Source organism: Gaeumannomyces tritici (genome assembly GCF_000145635.1).
Source record: "Gaeumannomyces tritici R3-111a-1 unplaced genomic scaffold supercont2.2, whole genome shotgun sequence".
NCBI classification, from domain to species: Eukaryota; Fungi; Ascomycota; class Sordariomycetes; order Magnaporthales; family Magnaporthaceae; genus Gaeumannomyces; species Gaeumannomyces tritici.
In genome coordinates, this window is record NW_008804546.1 from 4,094,919 (window position 1) to 4,109,459 (window position 14,541).

At 59.2% G+C, this 14,541-nt stretch overlaps 4 protein-coding genes across 5 annotated transcripts; 2 read left to right on the forward strand and 2 right to left on the reverse strand.

The window, feature by feature from the left end:
- Window positions 1-18: 18 nt before the first annotated feature.
- On the reverse strand, window positions 19-4,261 carry GGTG_03937 (hypothetical protein). The gene is made up of 4 exons (XM_009221723.1): window positions 3,287-4,261; window positions 2,278-2,890; window positions 1,628-2,214; window positions 19-1,557 (listed from the first exon to the last, which is right to left on the reverse strand). The coding sequence occupies exons 2-4, from the start codon at window positions 2,672-2,674 to the stop codon at window positions 1,420-1,422; spliced, it is 1,122 nt and encodes a 373-aa protein (XP_009219987.1). The 5' UTR covers window positions 2,675-2,890; window positions 3,287-4,261; the 3' UTR covers window positions 19-1,419.
- A 1,429-nt stretch (window positions 4,262-5,690) lies between these two features.
- GGTG_03938 lies at window positions 5,691-8,454 on the reverse strand (the record flags this gene model as incomplete). 2 transcript variants are annotated; one of them, XM_009221725.1, is made up of 2 exons in its annotated part: window positions 5,691-7,575; window positions 7,726-8,454. In XM_009221725.1, the coding sequence occupies 2 exons, from the start codon at window positions 8,126-8,128 to the stop codon at window positions 6,125-6,127; spliced, it is 1,854 nt and encodes a 617-aa protein (XP_009219989.1). The 2 variants fall into 2 exon arrangements, with proteins under 2 accessions (XP_009219989.1, XP_009219988.1); XM_009221724.1 differs by having other exon boundaries at window positions 6,125-6,883; window positions 6,974-8,128.
- Window positions 8,455-8,578: 124 nt separating this feature from the next.
- GGTG_03939 (hypothetical protein) lies at window positions 8,579-11,883 on the forward strand (the record flags this gene model as incomplete). Its single annotated transcript, XM_009221726.1, has 5 exons — window positions 8,579-9,083; window positions 9,151-9,268; window positions 9,360-10,045; window positions 10,113-10,255; window positions 10,364-11,883. Exons 1-5 carry the CDS (start codon window positions 8,914-8,916, stop codon window positions 11,881-11,883), a joined length of 2,637 nt encoding a protein of 878 aa, XP_009219990.1. The 5' UTR covers window positions 8,579-8,913.
- Window positions 11,884-12,470: 587 nt separating this feature from the next.
- GGTG_03940 (hypothetical protein) lies at window positions 12,471-13,927 on the forward strand (the record flags this gene model as incomplete). The annotated part of the gene is made up of 2 exons (XM_009221727.1): window positions 12,471-13,121; window positions 13,181-13,927. 2 exons carry the CDS (start codon window positions 12,471-12,473, stop codon window positions 13,925-13,927), a joined length of 1,398 nt encoding a protein of 465 aa, XP_009219991.1.
- Window positions 13,928-14,541: the final 614 nt, after the last annotated feature.

Here is a 14,541-nt window from a genome sequence, read left to right on the forward strand (position 1 = left end):
TAGCACGGGTAGTCAGGGTAGGTACCTCTACGTCTAGCCTTGATTTATCAACTAATACGAGGCTATCATAAAGCGACTCGAGAACATCGAATCACTGTCAACTGCCTCCGCAGGCTTACAAAGTCCGCCTCGGGCATTGTCATCCCCTGATTGTCTCCAAGCGTAAGCATTGCACGATTCGACGACCTTGTCTTTTCCGATAAAACATCATAGCCACGATCGAGTATAACAACGTCAGCGAGACAAAGAGTCGGCTGGGGAAAAAGAAAAAAAAGAGAACGAGGATATGGATGACGGGCACTATTGCTATGGTAAAATCTTTTGGGGGGATTTTTTTTTTGGGGGGGGGGGGGATTTCGCTCCGGAATTCCGCCTATGTCTGGTCCAAACCGTGTGTTCAACCTCAAAAACTGCGCGGGTACAAGAATGTCTGCTTTCAGGTACAGGAGGACACGTTTTACGAACGTGCAAAGTTCCGTTGATAATGCGGGCGCCCGGGCTTCATGATGGAGCAGGGGATGAATACAGGCAGACAACCGAGCAGACTCGGCGACGGCGAGGCGGGAGGGGCAAGTCCGTGACGAGAACATCGATTCGAGCCGAGGCAAGGAAAAGCAGCGGTAGGGCATCTCGCGAAAAGTCCTCCGATGCATCAAAGCAGTGAGGCTAATCGTGTGTTTCTAGCCTCTGCATCGGGTCCAAGATGGAAAACTTGGATACACGACAAGAGCGAACCCGAAAAAGGGCAAAAATCAGTCCATGCCAAAGCTGGCATATACTGATAACCTGCCGAGGGGATAATTTCGTGCGAAATCATCGCATCAGTCGTATCCAGGGCACTGGACCCTGTCCGTCGTCGTTCAGTCATCATTGTCGACCAATCTTCGTCAGTGGAGCCCGTGCGATGGTGGTGGAAAAAAAGAGATGATAATGGGAGGAGAGGATCCGGGTTGAATGAGTGAGACAGGGTCGGTGATTTCAGGATGTGTCCTGCCATGACCGTTGCGATTTGCTTCGATCTTTTTTTTTCAAGGCTTTTTCTTTTCTTCTTTTTTTTTCGAGTGGGGTAGATTTGTTTTGTTTTTGGCGGAGATAAGGGGAGGGAACATGATAGAGTCCGATATGGAGTGAGTAGGTCGAGCAATAAAAAATTGTCATCGCATCGTGGTGTCGCCGTCCCGGCCCGCCAAAATGGGTCAGTCAGCCTTGCGGCAAGTCAGGTCTGGATATGCTTCGGAGAAAACGAAGGGATTACCAAAGTCTGACCGAGAAAGAACAAGAATTAGAGGACCCAGTGAGATGAGATGGTTCGTGTGCGGAGAAAGAGCCCCAGAGGTAAAACGCAGAGATGTTCGGGCTGGAGCAGAGGGTGCAGTGTTGCGTGGCTGTCTGGCAGAACATCACACCACGAAACCCGATTTACTCGGGCTGGGTGGCCTGGCTCCTGCGTATCTTCTCAGCCTCGAGGTTCTCGTAGAGCAGGAACAGAGCGCTTTCGTTGGCCTTGGCAGAGCCCATGATGGTGAACATGCGCTCGCCCGTCTCGTCATGAGGAGCCTGGTCACAAAAAGAACAACGCGTTAGCGGGAAAACACAACTCGGACTGAGCCAAGCGACATGGTAGTACCTTTGCGATGGAGATACGGGCGCCTGATGCTTTCCGGATCTCGCTAATCTTGCTGCCGGCCCGGCCGATGATACATCCAACCATGTTGGCGGGGATACTGATGTTCTGGGTCTGGATCTCCTCGCCATTCTCGTCGTGAGTTGGAGGGCCTCGGTTCGCTGCGTCCGAATCGGAGCGGCGGTTGTACAAACGCGGGGTGCTGCCGTTGCTGAAGTCGGCGCCGTTTCCAGTGCGTGTGACCCTGGGGCTGCTGCCGTAGTCACCCCTGGCGCCAGTGCTGTTGTAACCAGGTCCTCCGGTGGTCAGTGGCGGTGCGCCGCCGGGTTGCGTCCGGACAGCGGGGTTGTACAGAACGGTTCCTGTGGCACGCTGCCAGTCATCTATCAGACACTTGCAGATCTCCCACACAGCCCTCTGGATGCCCTCTGGCGTGCCCTGGACCTCAACCACCCTCTCGTTAGACTGGGGCAGCATATCCTTCTGAGCAACCATGCGGACGCCAGAGACGTCTTGGATGTGCTTGATCTTCAGACCTTCCCTGCCGATGATGGTGCCCATCTGATTGTGGGAGATGAGGAGCTTGATGGCTATTGTCGCGTGTAAGTGGGGGGAACCGGACAGGTGCGCATGGGGCTCATTTTGGCACTTACGATGTGTTCCATTGCTCTGGACGACCCCGCCCATTCCCAGGGTTGGGGCACCCTCGAGGAGGGCACGCGCCACAATGGCATATGCCTTGGAGATGGCGTCGCAGCCGCCCGTGATGGTCAGGACGCGATCGTGCACACCCTGGACCACCTTGCTGACGCCGGCCCTGACGCCCGTCTCGTCGCGCAAGTCGGCGACATTCTTGCCACCCTTGCCGATAATGACACCGGCCTCCTTCGAGGAGACTATGGCGCGCACAGTAAGCTGGGCCTGGGCATACTCCTCGTCGGTCTTGGGCGCGGGCCCTCCGTCGGGACCCAGACGCGGCTCATCATCGCCCACCTTGAGGTGATCCATGTTGTCGTTGAGGTCGTTTGCCATAGCGTCCGACGTAGACATTATGGGATGAGGCTGAGTGGGTTCAGGGGTGTAGACACGGAGTGGCGCGCGGAAAATGACGACGGCCCCCACGTAATCGCTCGCAAGGCTGCGAGGGGTGGTGTTGATTGATGTGGGCGGGGGATTGGAGCCGACAGGGTTGACGAGCTTCGCTGTTTGTCGAGCGCGCGCAACGAAATGACGAGACGAGACTACAGCAACCGAGCTCCCGGCGAGCTGACCCCTCAAGGCGCGTTAGTGAGGGGGAGTCTGGGTGGCAGTGATGCCGATCGCATGCGCACGCGACGGCACTGGGATACAGAAAAGGCGACAGCTGGGATACAGAAAAGGCGACAGCTGGGATGCGGTAGAGGGTAGTGGAATAATGCTTGTGTGTGGTCGCGGGGAATTGAGGCTGGACCGGGGGATCTACAGCACGAGCCACACAATTCAGTGCAAGTGCGGGTTTCCAGGGTTGCTGCTTGGCTCTGAATCGGAACGCGAAGCGGCTCAAGGGCAAAAACGCGATGTGGGTGGGATATTGGGTGAGGAAAAAGAAAAAAAAGAAAAGAAAAAGACAAAGGCAGATAGATGGTACCCGAAACGGACAGGAAAGGCGGGGCGATGGCATACCTTTCTTGAGGAGGGTCAATGGCCTGGGAATTTTGTCTTCTTTTTTTCGCAAAGGCGGGGGCGTGGGATTTTTTTTTTTGGTCGTGACTTTTGTTGTTCGCCGCACGGGGCACGGTTAGCAACAAGATAAGGCTCCGATTAGACGAGGCGGCCGTGACGGGGCGGCGGCCGGCGACCGAGGGGGACCTAGGGCTGACGGTTGGCTGGGCTCGCAGGGCTCGGGAGGGGAGCGACAAAAGTTGGCAGGGTACGGAGCCTCCCAACAACGGGCCGAGACAATGGCGCAGAGCTAGGACCGGCGGCCGAACGGGACGGTTTGGGGGTTCGATACGCACCGAGGCAGAGGTATCGGCGAGGGTTTGGAGGGCCGAAGAGAAGAGAAGGAGGGTGAGGAGACAGAGAGGAGGAGTGGGATGGGGGAGGAGATGGAGAATTGGCTGGAGATGGGATTGGAACGAGCGAGCGCTCGGTCGTGTGGTGGTAGTGGTGGGTGGTGGAATTGAGAGGCTTTTGTCCAGGAAGGGAGCACGAGAGATTGAGAGGAACAAGGGTTAGGAGGGTTGCGTTTGGGGCAAGGTCACTCACTGTGAGTCGGCGGCAGGCCACTCCGGGGAGTCGTGGTTCAATGCGCTGTTATTTGGCGGCGGCACACCAAAAGGCTAAAGCGGAGGGGGGGAGGGACAGCGCATGAGAGAGTTGGCAGGAAGGATGGAGGGAATGGAGGGAAAGAGTTGAGGCTGGTGGAAACGGCGAGGACGAAGCTGCCCACCGGATCCGGCGTGTTTTGGCTTCCTGCCTTCTCCGCTTCAGCCTTTATGCAGCGCTGGCTCGGTTTCTATCTCTTTCCTGGCTGCCCGTCCATCGCCGTCCATCACGCTGGGCCTAAATTTTTTACCCCGGGAGTAGCAGTCACAGCAGTCGCAGCAGCAGCAACAGCAGTAGCTGCGGCATGTGGCAGCGACGTTGCAGCATTAAAGGGAGCGTTGCGATCCAGTCCAAGCTCAAGCTCCCCGTCGTGCCTCCCGCCCTGCCAGTGTCTGCCCCTCCCGCCACCAGCCGCGCTTTGTCTAAACGAGACGCGGGCAGGATTGATCCTTGTGCGCTCCCAACCTATGGCATGGGCTTGATGTCACCGACTACGTGGTGAAGCAAAGGCAAGCTAGATGGGACTCAACAGCATTCGACAATGAGGTGCCTGCATCTACATTGCCCTTACCTTACCGTGCTCCCAAAGGCAGCGACTGCTGGACGTGCGAGCACCTAACAGCAAGCGCTGCCAGTAACCCACCCAGCCAGTAACACAGCGTCGAATCAAGACACCCACCCCTCAGCGGAGCCCACTCAGCGAGCCACCCACGCGTTCGTCTCGTCGTACTCTCGTGGGTAGCCCACGACTGTCCCCACGAAGCCTAAGGCGCCAAGCAAAGCACGATATCGAATGTAGGTAGGTACATACCTGGGCAACCTAGGTGGACCGTTGTGGAAGTTGCTGGGGGTGGATTGTGGGACCAATGTGGTGCTTCGTGCTCCTCTGGTGTTATGCACATTCTCCCGAGCTAGAGCTGGGTCCGTATGCGGGATGGTGTGGTGTCCAATGTTATGGGTGCTTGGGGAACTGCTCCTTGGCCGCTTATTGGGTATTGATGGTAGGCATGCTGGAAACGGGGAAGCTCTAGACGTCAATGTGTCCACAGCCACGTACATATACGTCGTTTGTGCGTGCGTAGCTGGGCTACTTTAACCGCCTACCTGCCTGCATTCCTCAATAGATACCCAATATCTCCATCACTTGTGTACGGATCCCATCCAGTGTTTGCGGGGTTTGCCCACTGGCCGAGGAAAGCCGGGGCTGGAACTGCAAGAGACACATGTGGATGAATAGTATAGAACATAACCTGGTTGGTAGAAAACGAGCGGTCTGGCATGCGTCACCGAATAGCGGCGAACAAGACGCAGGGAACGCCGAGGCTAGGGAAGGCGAGGCTAGAGACTTCACTAGAGCTGGACGGGAAGCCATGCCTGGCGAGGGGAGCTAGATCTTGGACATGCCCCTCCGGGCAACGCCAGCCAAAGGAAAATGTTGGGTATCGCTGCGTGAAGATCTTATCCGAGCAGGCCACGGATAGGTCCCAACAGAGAGAGAAAAAAAAGCCGGGCCTTGCAAGCTTCTCTTTTCTGCCGGGAGCCCACGAGCGGAAAAGCAAGCCCGCCCAGCTGCGTCGCGTCCATGCCGGGTTCTTGCTGCGTGCAGTAGCTCCTCCTCGCTTATGTGCGGGAAACAGTTGACACATGGCACCTCATTCGTCCCAACAGGGGGGAAGCTTGGGCGGGCTCCTTCTCTGTTGGGACGCATGCATGCTTTCCCAGTCCCTAGGCCGCCCTGGGGGACTGTCTGCTTGACGCATGCGTCGGCCGCAGCAGGCGGCCACCAATGAGGAGTCCACCCATCCTGGGCGGCCCCATCCGTCTTCGGGCCTCATGTGATGTCCGCAAGCTGCCGATTTTGCTTGATTTTTCCTTTTTTTTTTTTTCTGCTCCTGCTCCCGTCCGCTAACTGCATGTTTTCAACTTGGGGAGCTTCCGCTATAGGTGGCGTCGCTTGAGAGGCTGTCAAGCGTCATGTGCCCAAGAAATGCCTCCAATGGCTGAACCTACCGCCCGGAATGAAACCAAAATTTCTGAATGTTCCAATGGGACTAAGAGAAAGCAATACACGTATTCGTCTTCCCAAATGGTAACCCGCAAAGTTCTAGAGCCGTGTCAATCGTGACGAATAGTGGACAGGTAAACAAATGCAGACAGCGGGAACGTTGTGATACATGGAAAGCGGTCAAGCTTTCATCTCTGACGCAATTCAACTTCGTGCTCGATCCAAAAGTTGCGGCAGGCGCGGTGTCCCCAATGCTCAACCCACCACTCTCCAAAGCTGTCTTCGACTTCAAAATCCACACCCTTAACCCGCTCGTCCCGTTTGAGCCCGCAGATAACACACGCTTTGGGTGCCGTCGGCACCATCTTGGCCGTCTGTACGGCGGGCTTGTCGACTAGCTCGGGTATCTTGGGCAACGGCTGGTGACCTTGGGCCTGCTGCAGCGCAGAGTTGGCCGCCGAGACGGCCGAACGGAGTCGGCCCACGATTGCCCGCCAGGCGGCCACGACGTCGGCCGCCTCGCGTTCCTCGCGCGCCGTCTCAGCCTTGTCGACGCCCGCGAGCTTCATCCCCCCTCCCTTGCCCACCGTCGGCGCCGCCGAGATGGCCATGCTCTGGGCCAAGAACTTGTCGCGCTGCCAGCGTAGCCGCCGGCCAGCGAGCACGCGAGCCGCCACCGTCGCCAGAGATAGATAGCCGCGCAGAAATGTTGCCGTCGCCGGGTCCGCAAGGACTCGGCTCCTGGCTGATGAGGCGGCGGCCGCAGTCGGCTTGAAAAGTACGTCGTTGGGAAGCTCCAGGAGCGGGCAAAACGCCGCGAGCAAGATTGAAGGGGGAGGGACACCGGTGGGCGGCGGGGCAGAGTCGTCCAGTTTCTGAACCACTGGCTCTTGAGGCTTCGCGGCTGCCTGGGCAGGAGATGTCGAGTTCCAGTCCCAGCTGGACCGCTGCTTAGCATGCGCTGGTGGATTCGCTACGGGTCCTTTGCCCTTCGTGATACTAGACGTAGATGTAGAGGGCAATGGAGGGGATGCCACCCCGTCGGCAGCGTCCCAGTCCCACCCTGGGGAGGAATGGTTCGCCACCGGGTTGGGGTCTTGACTCTTGGACAAGGGGCCGTTAAAAGCATCCCAGCTGTCCTGGTAAGGGGTATCGTCAATTTTGGGCTGGCTGTCAACCATGGGCCACACCGTCACGGGTGAGGGCGATTTGAGCTTCGATTCAAAAGCTGCGTCACCTTGAGACTTTTCTTCTTTCGGCGTCGTCACGGCAAGGCCAGGAAAGGGGTTACGCTGTTGAAAGGACGGGGACTTTGGCGGCTGCGGGTATGCATTGCCAGTAGGCTGGACCGCGCCGAAACTGAGGGTAGATAGCAATTTACTGGGCGGCTCCTTTTTTGGGGCGCTCGTGGTGGCTGGGCCATTGCCAAAACCGTCGCCGAAATCTATAATGGAAGCGGCTGGTGCCGTTGGCCTTGACGGCGGTAAAGATGTGGGTGCCACTGTCTCAAAGTCACCGAACTCGTCGTCGGAGACAGCCTCACCATCATAGTCGTCGGCGTCGAAAAGGACGTTAGGGTCCGAGTTCTTGGGTCTAGAGGCTTCTGGGGCCGCATGCGTATCGAAGCTGGGGGCGTGTCCTGTAGGTCCGGCAAGGTCGACTAGGTTGTTGGTTATCATGTCGAGTGTAGAGGCCCGTATCACCCTCGCTCGCGGAGGTTGGGGCCTATATGAAGATGCAGGGGCTGTCGACGAGGAGGCAGCGGCGACGGCAGGGAAGACGGAGATACCTGGTGTTGGCTTCGAGGGCGCGGGAACAGCAGCGTTGGGGGTTGCAACCTCGAAGTCGCCCCAGCCATCGTCATCCTCGACTGTGTTTTTGGCTCCGTTGGTATTGATCGTTCCTCCGCCGCTGAAGTCGGACACGGGCGGTGTGTCCCACAGACCGCTGCTTATCGGGCCGCCGGCGCCGGGGTTTTGCTGTTGCTGCTGAGGCCGAGGCCATGGCTGTTGTGGCTGCTGCGCCGGCCGCGCAAAGGGTTTGGACGAGTTCGGTTTCGAGTCGGCCGAGGCGAGGAAGGAGAAGGGGTCGTCGAAGGAGAGCGGTGCAGGTGTAGAAGCGGACTGGCCTCTCTGCTGCGGCTGCGCATCCTGAGAGGAGGAGCCAAACTCAGCAAAGAGGTCAGCAGACATCTCCCGGTTGTCCCAATCTTCAAAGGGATGAAGACGGGTGTCGTGAACTGGTCCAGATGTGATGCAGGATCCGGGGCAGGTCGGATCGGGGACGATTGGCGACAGCAGGTGGGGTCCACCAGGCAGGCAGTGGCAAGCTCAGACGGGGATGGAGCAGGGGTTTGCTGGTCGAGGTTGGTGTGGGCACTGATCAGTGTGATGCGGATGATTGGATTGACACGTTGTTGGACAGGTCAATTGATGGATTGATTAGGGATGCTGCATTGGCTGTGATGCACGGAACCAACAGGCTCGATTTGAGAAAAGGAGAAATAAAAAGAAAGAAACGAACAGGGAGAAAACAAGCGTCAACAGTGCCTCGATCAATCGAGGCTGACGGTTCAGCTACCCGCGTAATGCCTGCCCGTGGGTGTTGGGGTCAGAGAGCTCGTTGGGCGACGAGCGGGATTGGCCGTGAGAGCATGCTTCCTCCCCCGCCAAATCCCAGCTGTGCCATCCAAACGGGACCCATCCCACAGCCGGAAACACCAAAAAGGAACCATCGGCCGGAAACACAGCCCTTCTCAGCCAGCCATCCATCGGCCGGTCGGTACCTGCATACCAATGCGTGGGCGGCGCATCGTTGAGGTGACTAACACTGATCCTTTGTTTCATCGCAACCCTACGCCTCAGCGCCGCCCGCTTGCTTCAACTGGGCCCATCACCTGGCGGTGGAGGTTGGTTGCCCGCCTTCTGGTTGGATATATGTTATAACGGCCTCGCCTTTTTGGACTGGGTGTAGCCACATGGGCGTTGTTTATCTCACTGAGCTTCATCTCTCTTTTTACTCCCCACATACCTCGGTCGGCTCTTGCTCACCCCGGAACCACCCACCCCTCCACCAGAATCCAACAAGCACAGTCAAGTACCTAAAGAAGCACCCACGCACCACAATGAGGCCCTTGGACGAAACCAGGCAAGTCAATTTCTCCGAGCATACGCCCGTCTCAGTTCCGAGGCTGACGCCCGCCCACCGTGGACAGGGGCCGATGGCAGGAAACGGTCAAGCATAGCGCCGGATTTACCGAGCTGCAGAGGGCGGTCAAATTCAACGGCTCCGAAAGCCCATGCATTGCCGGCTGCCGGTCGGTCTGCTGGAAGGTATGTCTTTTGATGCGTATGGGGGCCTCAGGTGCTTGCCGTTTAGCACTTGGTAGGCGTCTACCTGTGTGATGCTAACCTTTGCTGGCAGGCCTTTCTACTCTTCCAAGCCGTGCCTGCTTCAGACTGGTCCCAAGCTCTTCTGGCGTCTAGGAACTCGTACAGCTCTCTGAGGGATCGCCAGCTGCTCTATATCAAGCACCCCGAGAAGCTTGCTGAGCTTCCACTCGACCCCTTGGCCGACGTCCCAGGCTCTCCTTGGGATGCGTTTCGCCACGACGAGCTGGTCAGGGCCGAGATCCTGCAGGACGTGAGGCGGCTTCCCGACGAGCCCTCTTTCTACCATGAGCCGGCCACCCAGACCTTGATCCTCGACGTGCTCTTCCTGTACTGCAAGACACATCCTGAGGCTGGCGGCTACCGCCAGGGAATGCACGAGCTGCTGGCCCCGATTGTCTACGTTGTGCACCAAGACGCCATCGACCGCGCCGCCGCATCCGCCGATGGTCTGACCGACCCAGCCATGGTCGAGATGCTTGACTCGTACTTTGTCGAGCACGACTCCTTTGTTCTCTTTTCAGCAGTCATGGCCAATGCCACGGCCTTTTACGAGATTAGTGGTTCGCCGTCCGATTCTGCTTCCCCTGCTGGGTCCGGAGGGCAGAGCGCGATCGTGGAGAGGAGCCGGCAAATACACGAAGTCACTCTGAGGAGCGTGGACCCTGAGCTGGCAACCCATCTCAAAGCCCTCGAGATTCTACCACAGATATTTTTGATGTAAGTGATCAGAAACAGGAGGACGCAGTGTCGGTACGTGTCACTGAGAATGTGACGCATACAAAAGACGATGGATACGTCTCCTTTTCGGGCGTGAGTTCCCGTTTGAGCAACAGCTCGTCCTTTGGGACACCATGTTTGCGTTTGACCCTTCACTGGAGCTCATCGACCTGGTCTGCATCGCCATGCTCATCAGGATACGATGGACCTGTAAGATACATGCCCCTTTTTGTTTGGGTTGCTGTCTTGTGTGGTTGAGCGAAAGTACAGCCCGACTAACAAGGACTCGTGTGCCTTGCTCGATGCTTTGGAACCCAGTGCTAGAAATGGACTACTCGTCTGCGCTGCAGACACTCCTGAAGTACCCGCCCCCTCAACCAACACACGGCCCGCACACTTTCGTCGATGACGCCATCTACCTGAAAGAGCACTTGAACCAGGCAGGTGGAGCGACGCTGGTGATGAAGTATACTGGCCGTTCCCCGCCGACACCACCAGCCTCTACGGCCGGGAGCGGCTCGCGGCCGTCGACCCCAAACGTGGTGGCCGCCGGGTTCGCTGGGCTGCGACCACGGTCTCTTGGCGCTCGCCCATCGCCGCTGTCGTTTACGTCTTCTCCCCCATCCGCCGCAGCTCGGTTCGTTCAGCAGCAAGGTAGCGTTGAGGCGCTCTTCCAGGGCGCGGCAAAGAACTTCCTCGAGCGTGGCGAGCGTCTAGGGCTCAACCAGGCCGTGCGGGACGCGGTTGGCGAGATCCGGCGCAACGTGCAGCAGGGGATCCAGGAGGCGCGCAAGGCGGCGGCAGCGTCGGGCAGCAGCAGGAGCCCCGGGGTAATCTCACCAGTCTCGGGCGAGACGCGCGCGTCAGTCATGACTAGGAGGAACCGCCAACTAGCGACCATGCTGGACAGCGCGGTCACGGAGCTGAGGCAGTTGGCGACGGAGTGCAGCGCTTTGGGAGACGAGGCCGCCAGAGGCGCACACAAAACGGCAATCGAGACGGCCGCGGCGCGCGTGCAATTCGTGCAGGTCTACCTGGAGGACTCGACGTTGCAGCTCCCGGATGAAGAGCCGAACGTGACGGCGACTGGAGAAGCACGGGTGGTGGGCAGACAGACCTCGCTGGCTAGGGTGGTGCTCGACACGACACCCGTGGTGACCAGCACGGCGGCCATACTGGACGCGGTAAGGGATGATCTTGAAACGGCCTCGGCAGAGGACCCGAAGGGTGGCACCCAGGGACAAGCAGCACGCACAAACAGTCCCACAGCAGTGGGCCCACCTGGCCCCAAGCTACCGCCCGCGGAAGCCGAGCCAGCGGGTAGTGCTAGCGATGCAGGCGCGAGGATGGACATGGATATAGACATGGATGCCTCGGGGCTGATGGCGGCTGAAGAAGATGTGGCGACGGCAGCGCCCCCCGTCGTGGCATCAGCCGTGGCATCTCACCCACCGGTGGCCGTGGCGACGGCAGGCGACCAGCGGCCCTCGGCGCCCATCCCTACCCGGTCCACCATCGCGCAGTCGTCGTTTTCCTGGATGCTGGAGCCAGAGACGCCAGCGTCGGCGTCATCGCTGGCACGGCCATCGCGGGGAAGCGCCTTTGGGTCAGTGGCATCAGCCCCGCCGGCGCAGCGCAAGCAGGGATCGGTAGGTGGAGGCGGTAACGGCAGCACAGGGAGCAGCAGGGAGCGCCACGCGTTTTTATTTGGCGAGGTTGTGAGTGGCGACGCGGCCGAGGCGGGGCGACGCAGGGCGCCCACGTCGGACGAGATCTTCGGGCTGGAGCCTCTCCGCAAAGCGTTGCCACGCAACGGGCCCCCGAGTCAGGAACCATGAGGGGATGTGGGGATTTACCCGCGCGGCCCCGCTGCGACTCAGGCCCCAGACAGGCATTATTCGAGGGTCGGCAGATTCCAAGGCTGTGCTGCTGTGCCTGCTGGGGTTTGGCCTTGTCTACCACCTTGTGCATCACCTTATCCATAACACCCGCATTCTCTTCTCATCTCCGTCGACCGAAGCACCACCATGCCTGCTCGTTTCCCGTTGTGGCCACGCCTGCTCCCTTCCGCTACGGCGCCCCAGCAGGCCATGGCCGGTCATTTTGGGGCCATATTGTCCGTCACGTTGGGGAGGGGTTAATCTACCAAAGTCGGCCATCAGGGCGGCACGACGTGGCGGCAGCAGGAGCCGGGGTGACCTGCCGCCGAGGCCGTCGAGTTAGCCGAGGCCGAAGCACATGGTCGTGACAAGCCAAACAAGCTAAATACCACCGTTCCCGCTCCCAATAGCTTCCCATCGAGTTAAGCTTGTTCACAGACCACCAGCGCGCGCTTCTCCATCATCCGTGCTCGTCTCTGCCGCTTGCCTCTCCCCGCCGCAACATCCAGGTCATACCCAGGTCATACTACCTCAAAACCTTCGCCATGCGCTGCAAAGCCCTCTTCAGCGCCGCCGCGTGGGTGGCTTTTGCCGCTTCCCAGGCCGTCACCGGCTGTGATGCCAAGTGCCAGGCCGCCTGCGATGCCGCCTGCCAGGCCGCCTTTGGCAACGCCCTGGCCAGGGAGAAGGCCAACTGGGCCACCCAGGATTTCGAGCACGACCCCTTCTTCACCACGCCTGCCAATGCCACGGGCGCCCGCCCCGGCGACATCCTTCGCTGGCAGGAGATCCCGGCCTCCGCCATGAGGACCAACTTCACCGCCATTCCGGGGGGCATGTCCCTGACCCGCTTCATGTACGTGACCGAGGACATCGACCGGAAGCCCATCCCGACCACCGCCTTCGCCCTGATGCCGCTCTCGCGCCCGGACTCGGGTGTGTTCAAGTCCCTCGTCTGGACTCACGGCACCGCTGGCCGCTCCCGCCACTGCGCCCCGAGCAACCAGAAGAACCTCTACTACGGCTGGGGGGGCCCTCTGCTTCTGGCTGCGGGTGGCTACGCCGTCATCGCTCCCGACTACTCGGGCCAAGGCAGCGACGTCCCCGGTGGCTTCCGCTACGAGGCCGGCCATATCCACGCCGCCGATGTGGCCTACGCCCTGGTCGCGGCCCGCAAGGCAAGTTCACCCCTGTTTGTTGATGATACCCCCTGTCCGGACGACGGCAGAATCCTAACATGGTGTTCCTTGCTCAGGTCATGGGCACATATCTCTCAAAGGAGTGGGCTGTCATTGGTCACAGCGAGGGAGGCATGACAGCGTGGCGTACTAACCAGCGCCTCGCCATGGCTGAGCAGGAGGCGCTCAAGGAAGCCGGCACCTTCGTCGGCGCCGTGTCCATCGCCCCGGCCATGACGCCCGTCGACCTGATCCCCAAGTCCTTCAAGCTGGCTGGCGACAGGCCCAACGGCCCGGCGCAAAACGCCGTCTACATGCTGCAGAGCCTGGCGGCCATGTGGCCCGAGGACTTCAACCTGTCCAACATCCTGACGGACCGCGCCCGCGCCATCCTTCCGCTCCTGGACAGCGGCTGCCAGGACTCGGGCCAGGTCCTGCTCTCCAACATGACCACCAAGGACGTCTTCAAGAGCACCGAGTGGACCAGCCACCCCAAGTTCCTAGAGTGGCAGCGCGTCTACAACGGCGTCGATGAGCGGCCCCTGGCCGCGCCCATGTTGGTGGTGCAGGGCGACAACGACCAGCTCACGTACCTCGAGGAGGCGCTGCAGAGCTTCAACCGCACCTGCAACGGCGCCGGCTCCCACGACGCCGAGATGCGCATCTACCCGGACCTCGGCCACGGCGGCGCCCTCGACGCCTCGCCCGACTACTACATGCCCTGGATCGCCGACCGCTTCGCCAACCGCCCCGTCGCCCAGAAGGGCTGCGTCGTCACCAAGCCCGTGCCCCTCAACTCGAGGTACCAGCGCGACACCCGCTAAGCTGCTGCGGTTGCCTGTCAAAATCTTTCTTGGCTCCTCCCTCACCCCCCAACACCCCAACAGCAACATGATCCACCACCAGCCAACCACAATCTGTTTTTAATGTAATCAAGTCATCCAGCACAGAGTCGAAACCTCGGCCGTCGGGTGCACGAGCTATGATTTCACCACCCTTTACGGCCGCCTTATGTAGTAGTTGATCATGAATGTATATAAAGGCTCCCCCATGTCTCTTTTGGGGGAGTGCTATATCACCCCGCGCGTATTGCTATTTGACCCCGTATCCATCTGTACACATGTGTGAGCATCGCCGCGCACCGTCTCACGGGTCAAATTGAATGTACCCAAATAACGAGCGATGTTCTCCCATGTTGATCACGTCAATTCATGAAGACACAAGTTCAATTCCCCGTATTGCACAGTCGTTGGCACGTCCGTTCCTTTGGGCCCGACCCACCAAAGGCCCCGCTTTGCTTATTAAGGCCCAACCCTTTTTAATTTCTGCACCAACTTCAGTCCTCAACAAGGCCTCATTTCAATCGAGAATGCCTTCCGACGCTATCCGGCCCTCTCGCAACAAAGCTTTCGATATTTTACCTATCGGATCAAAAAGC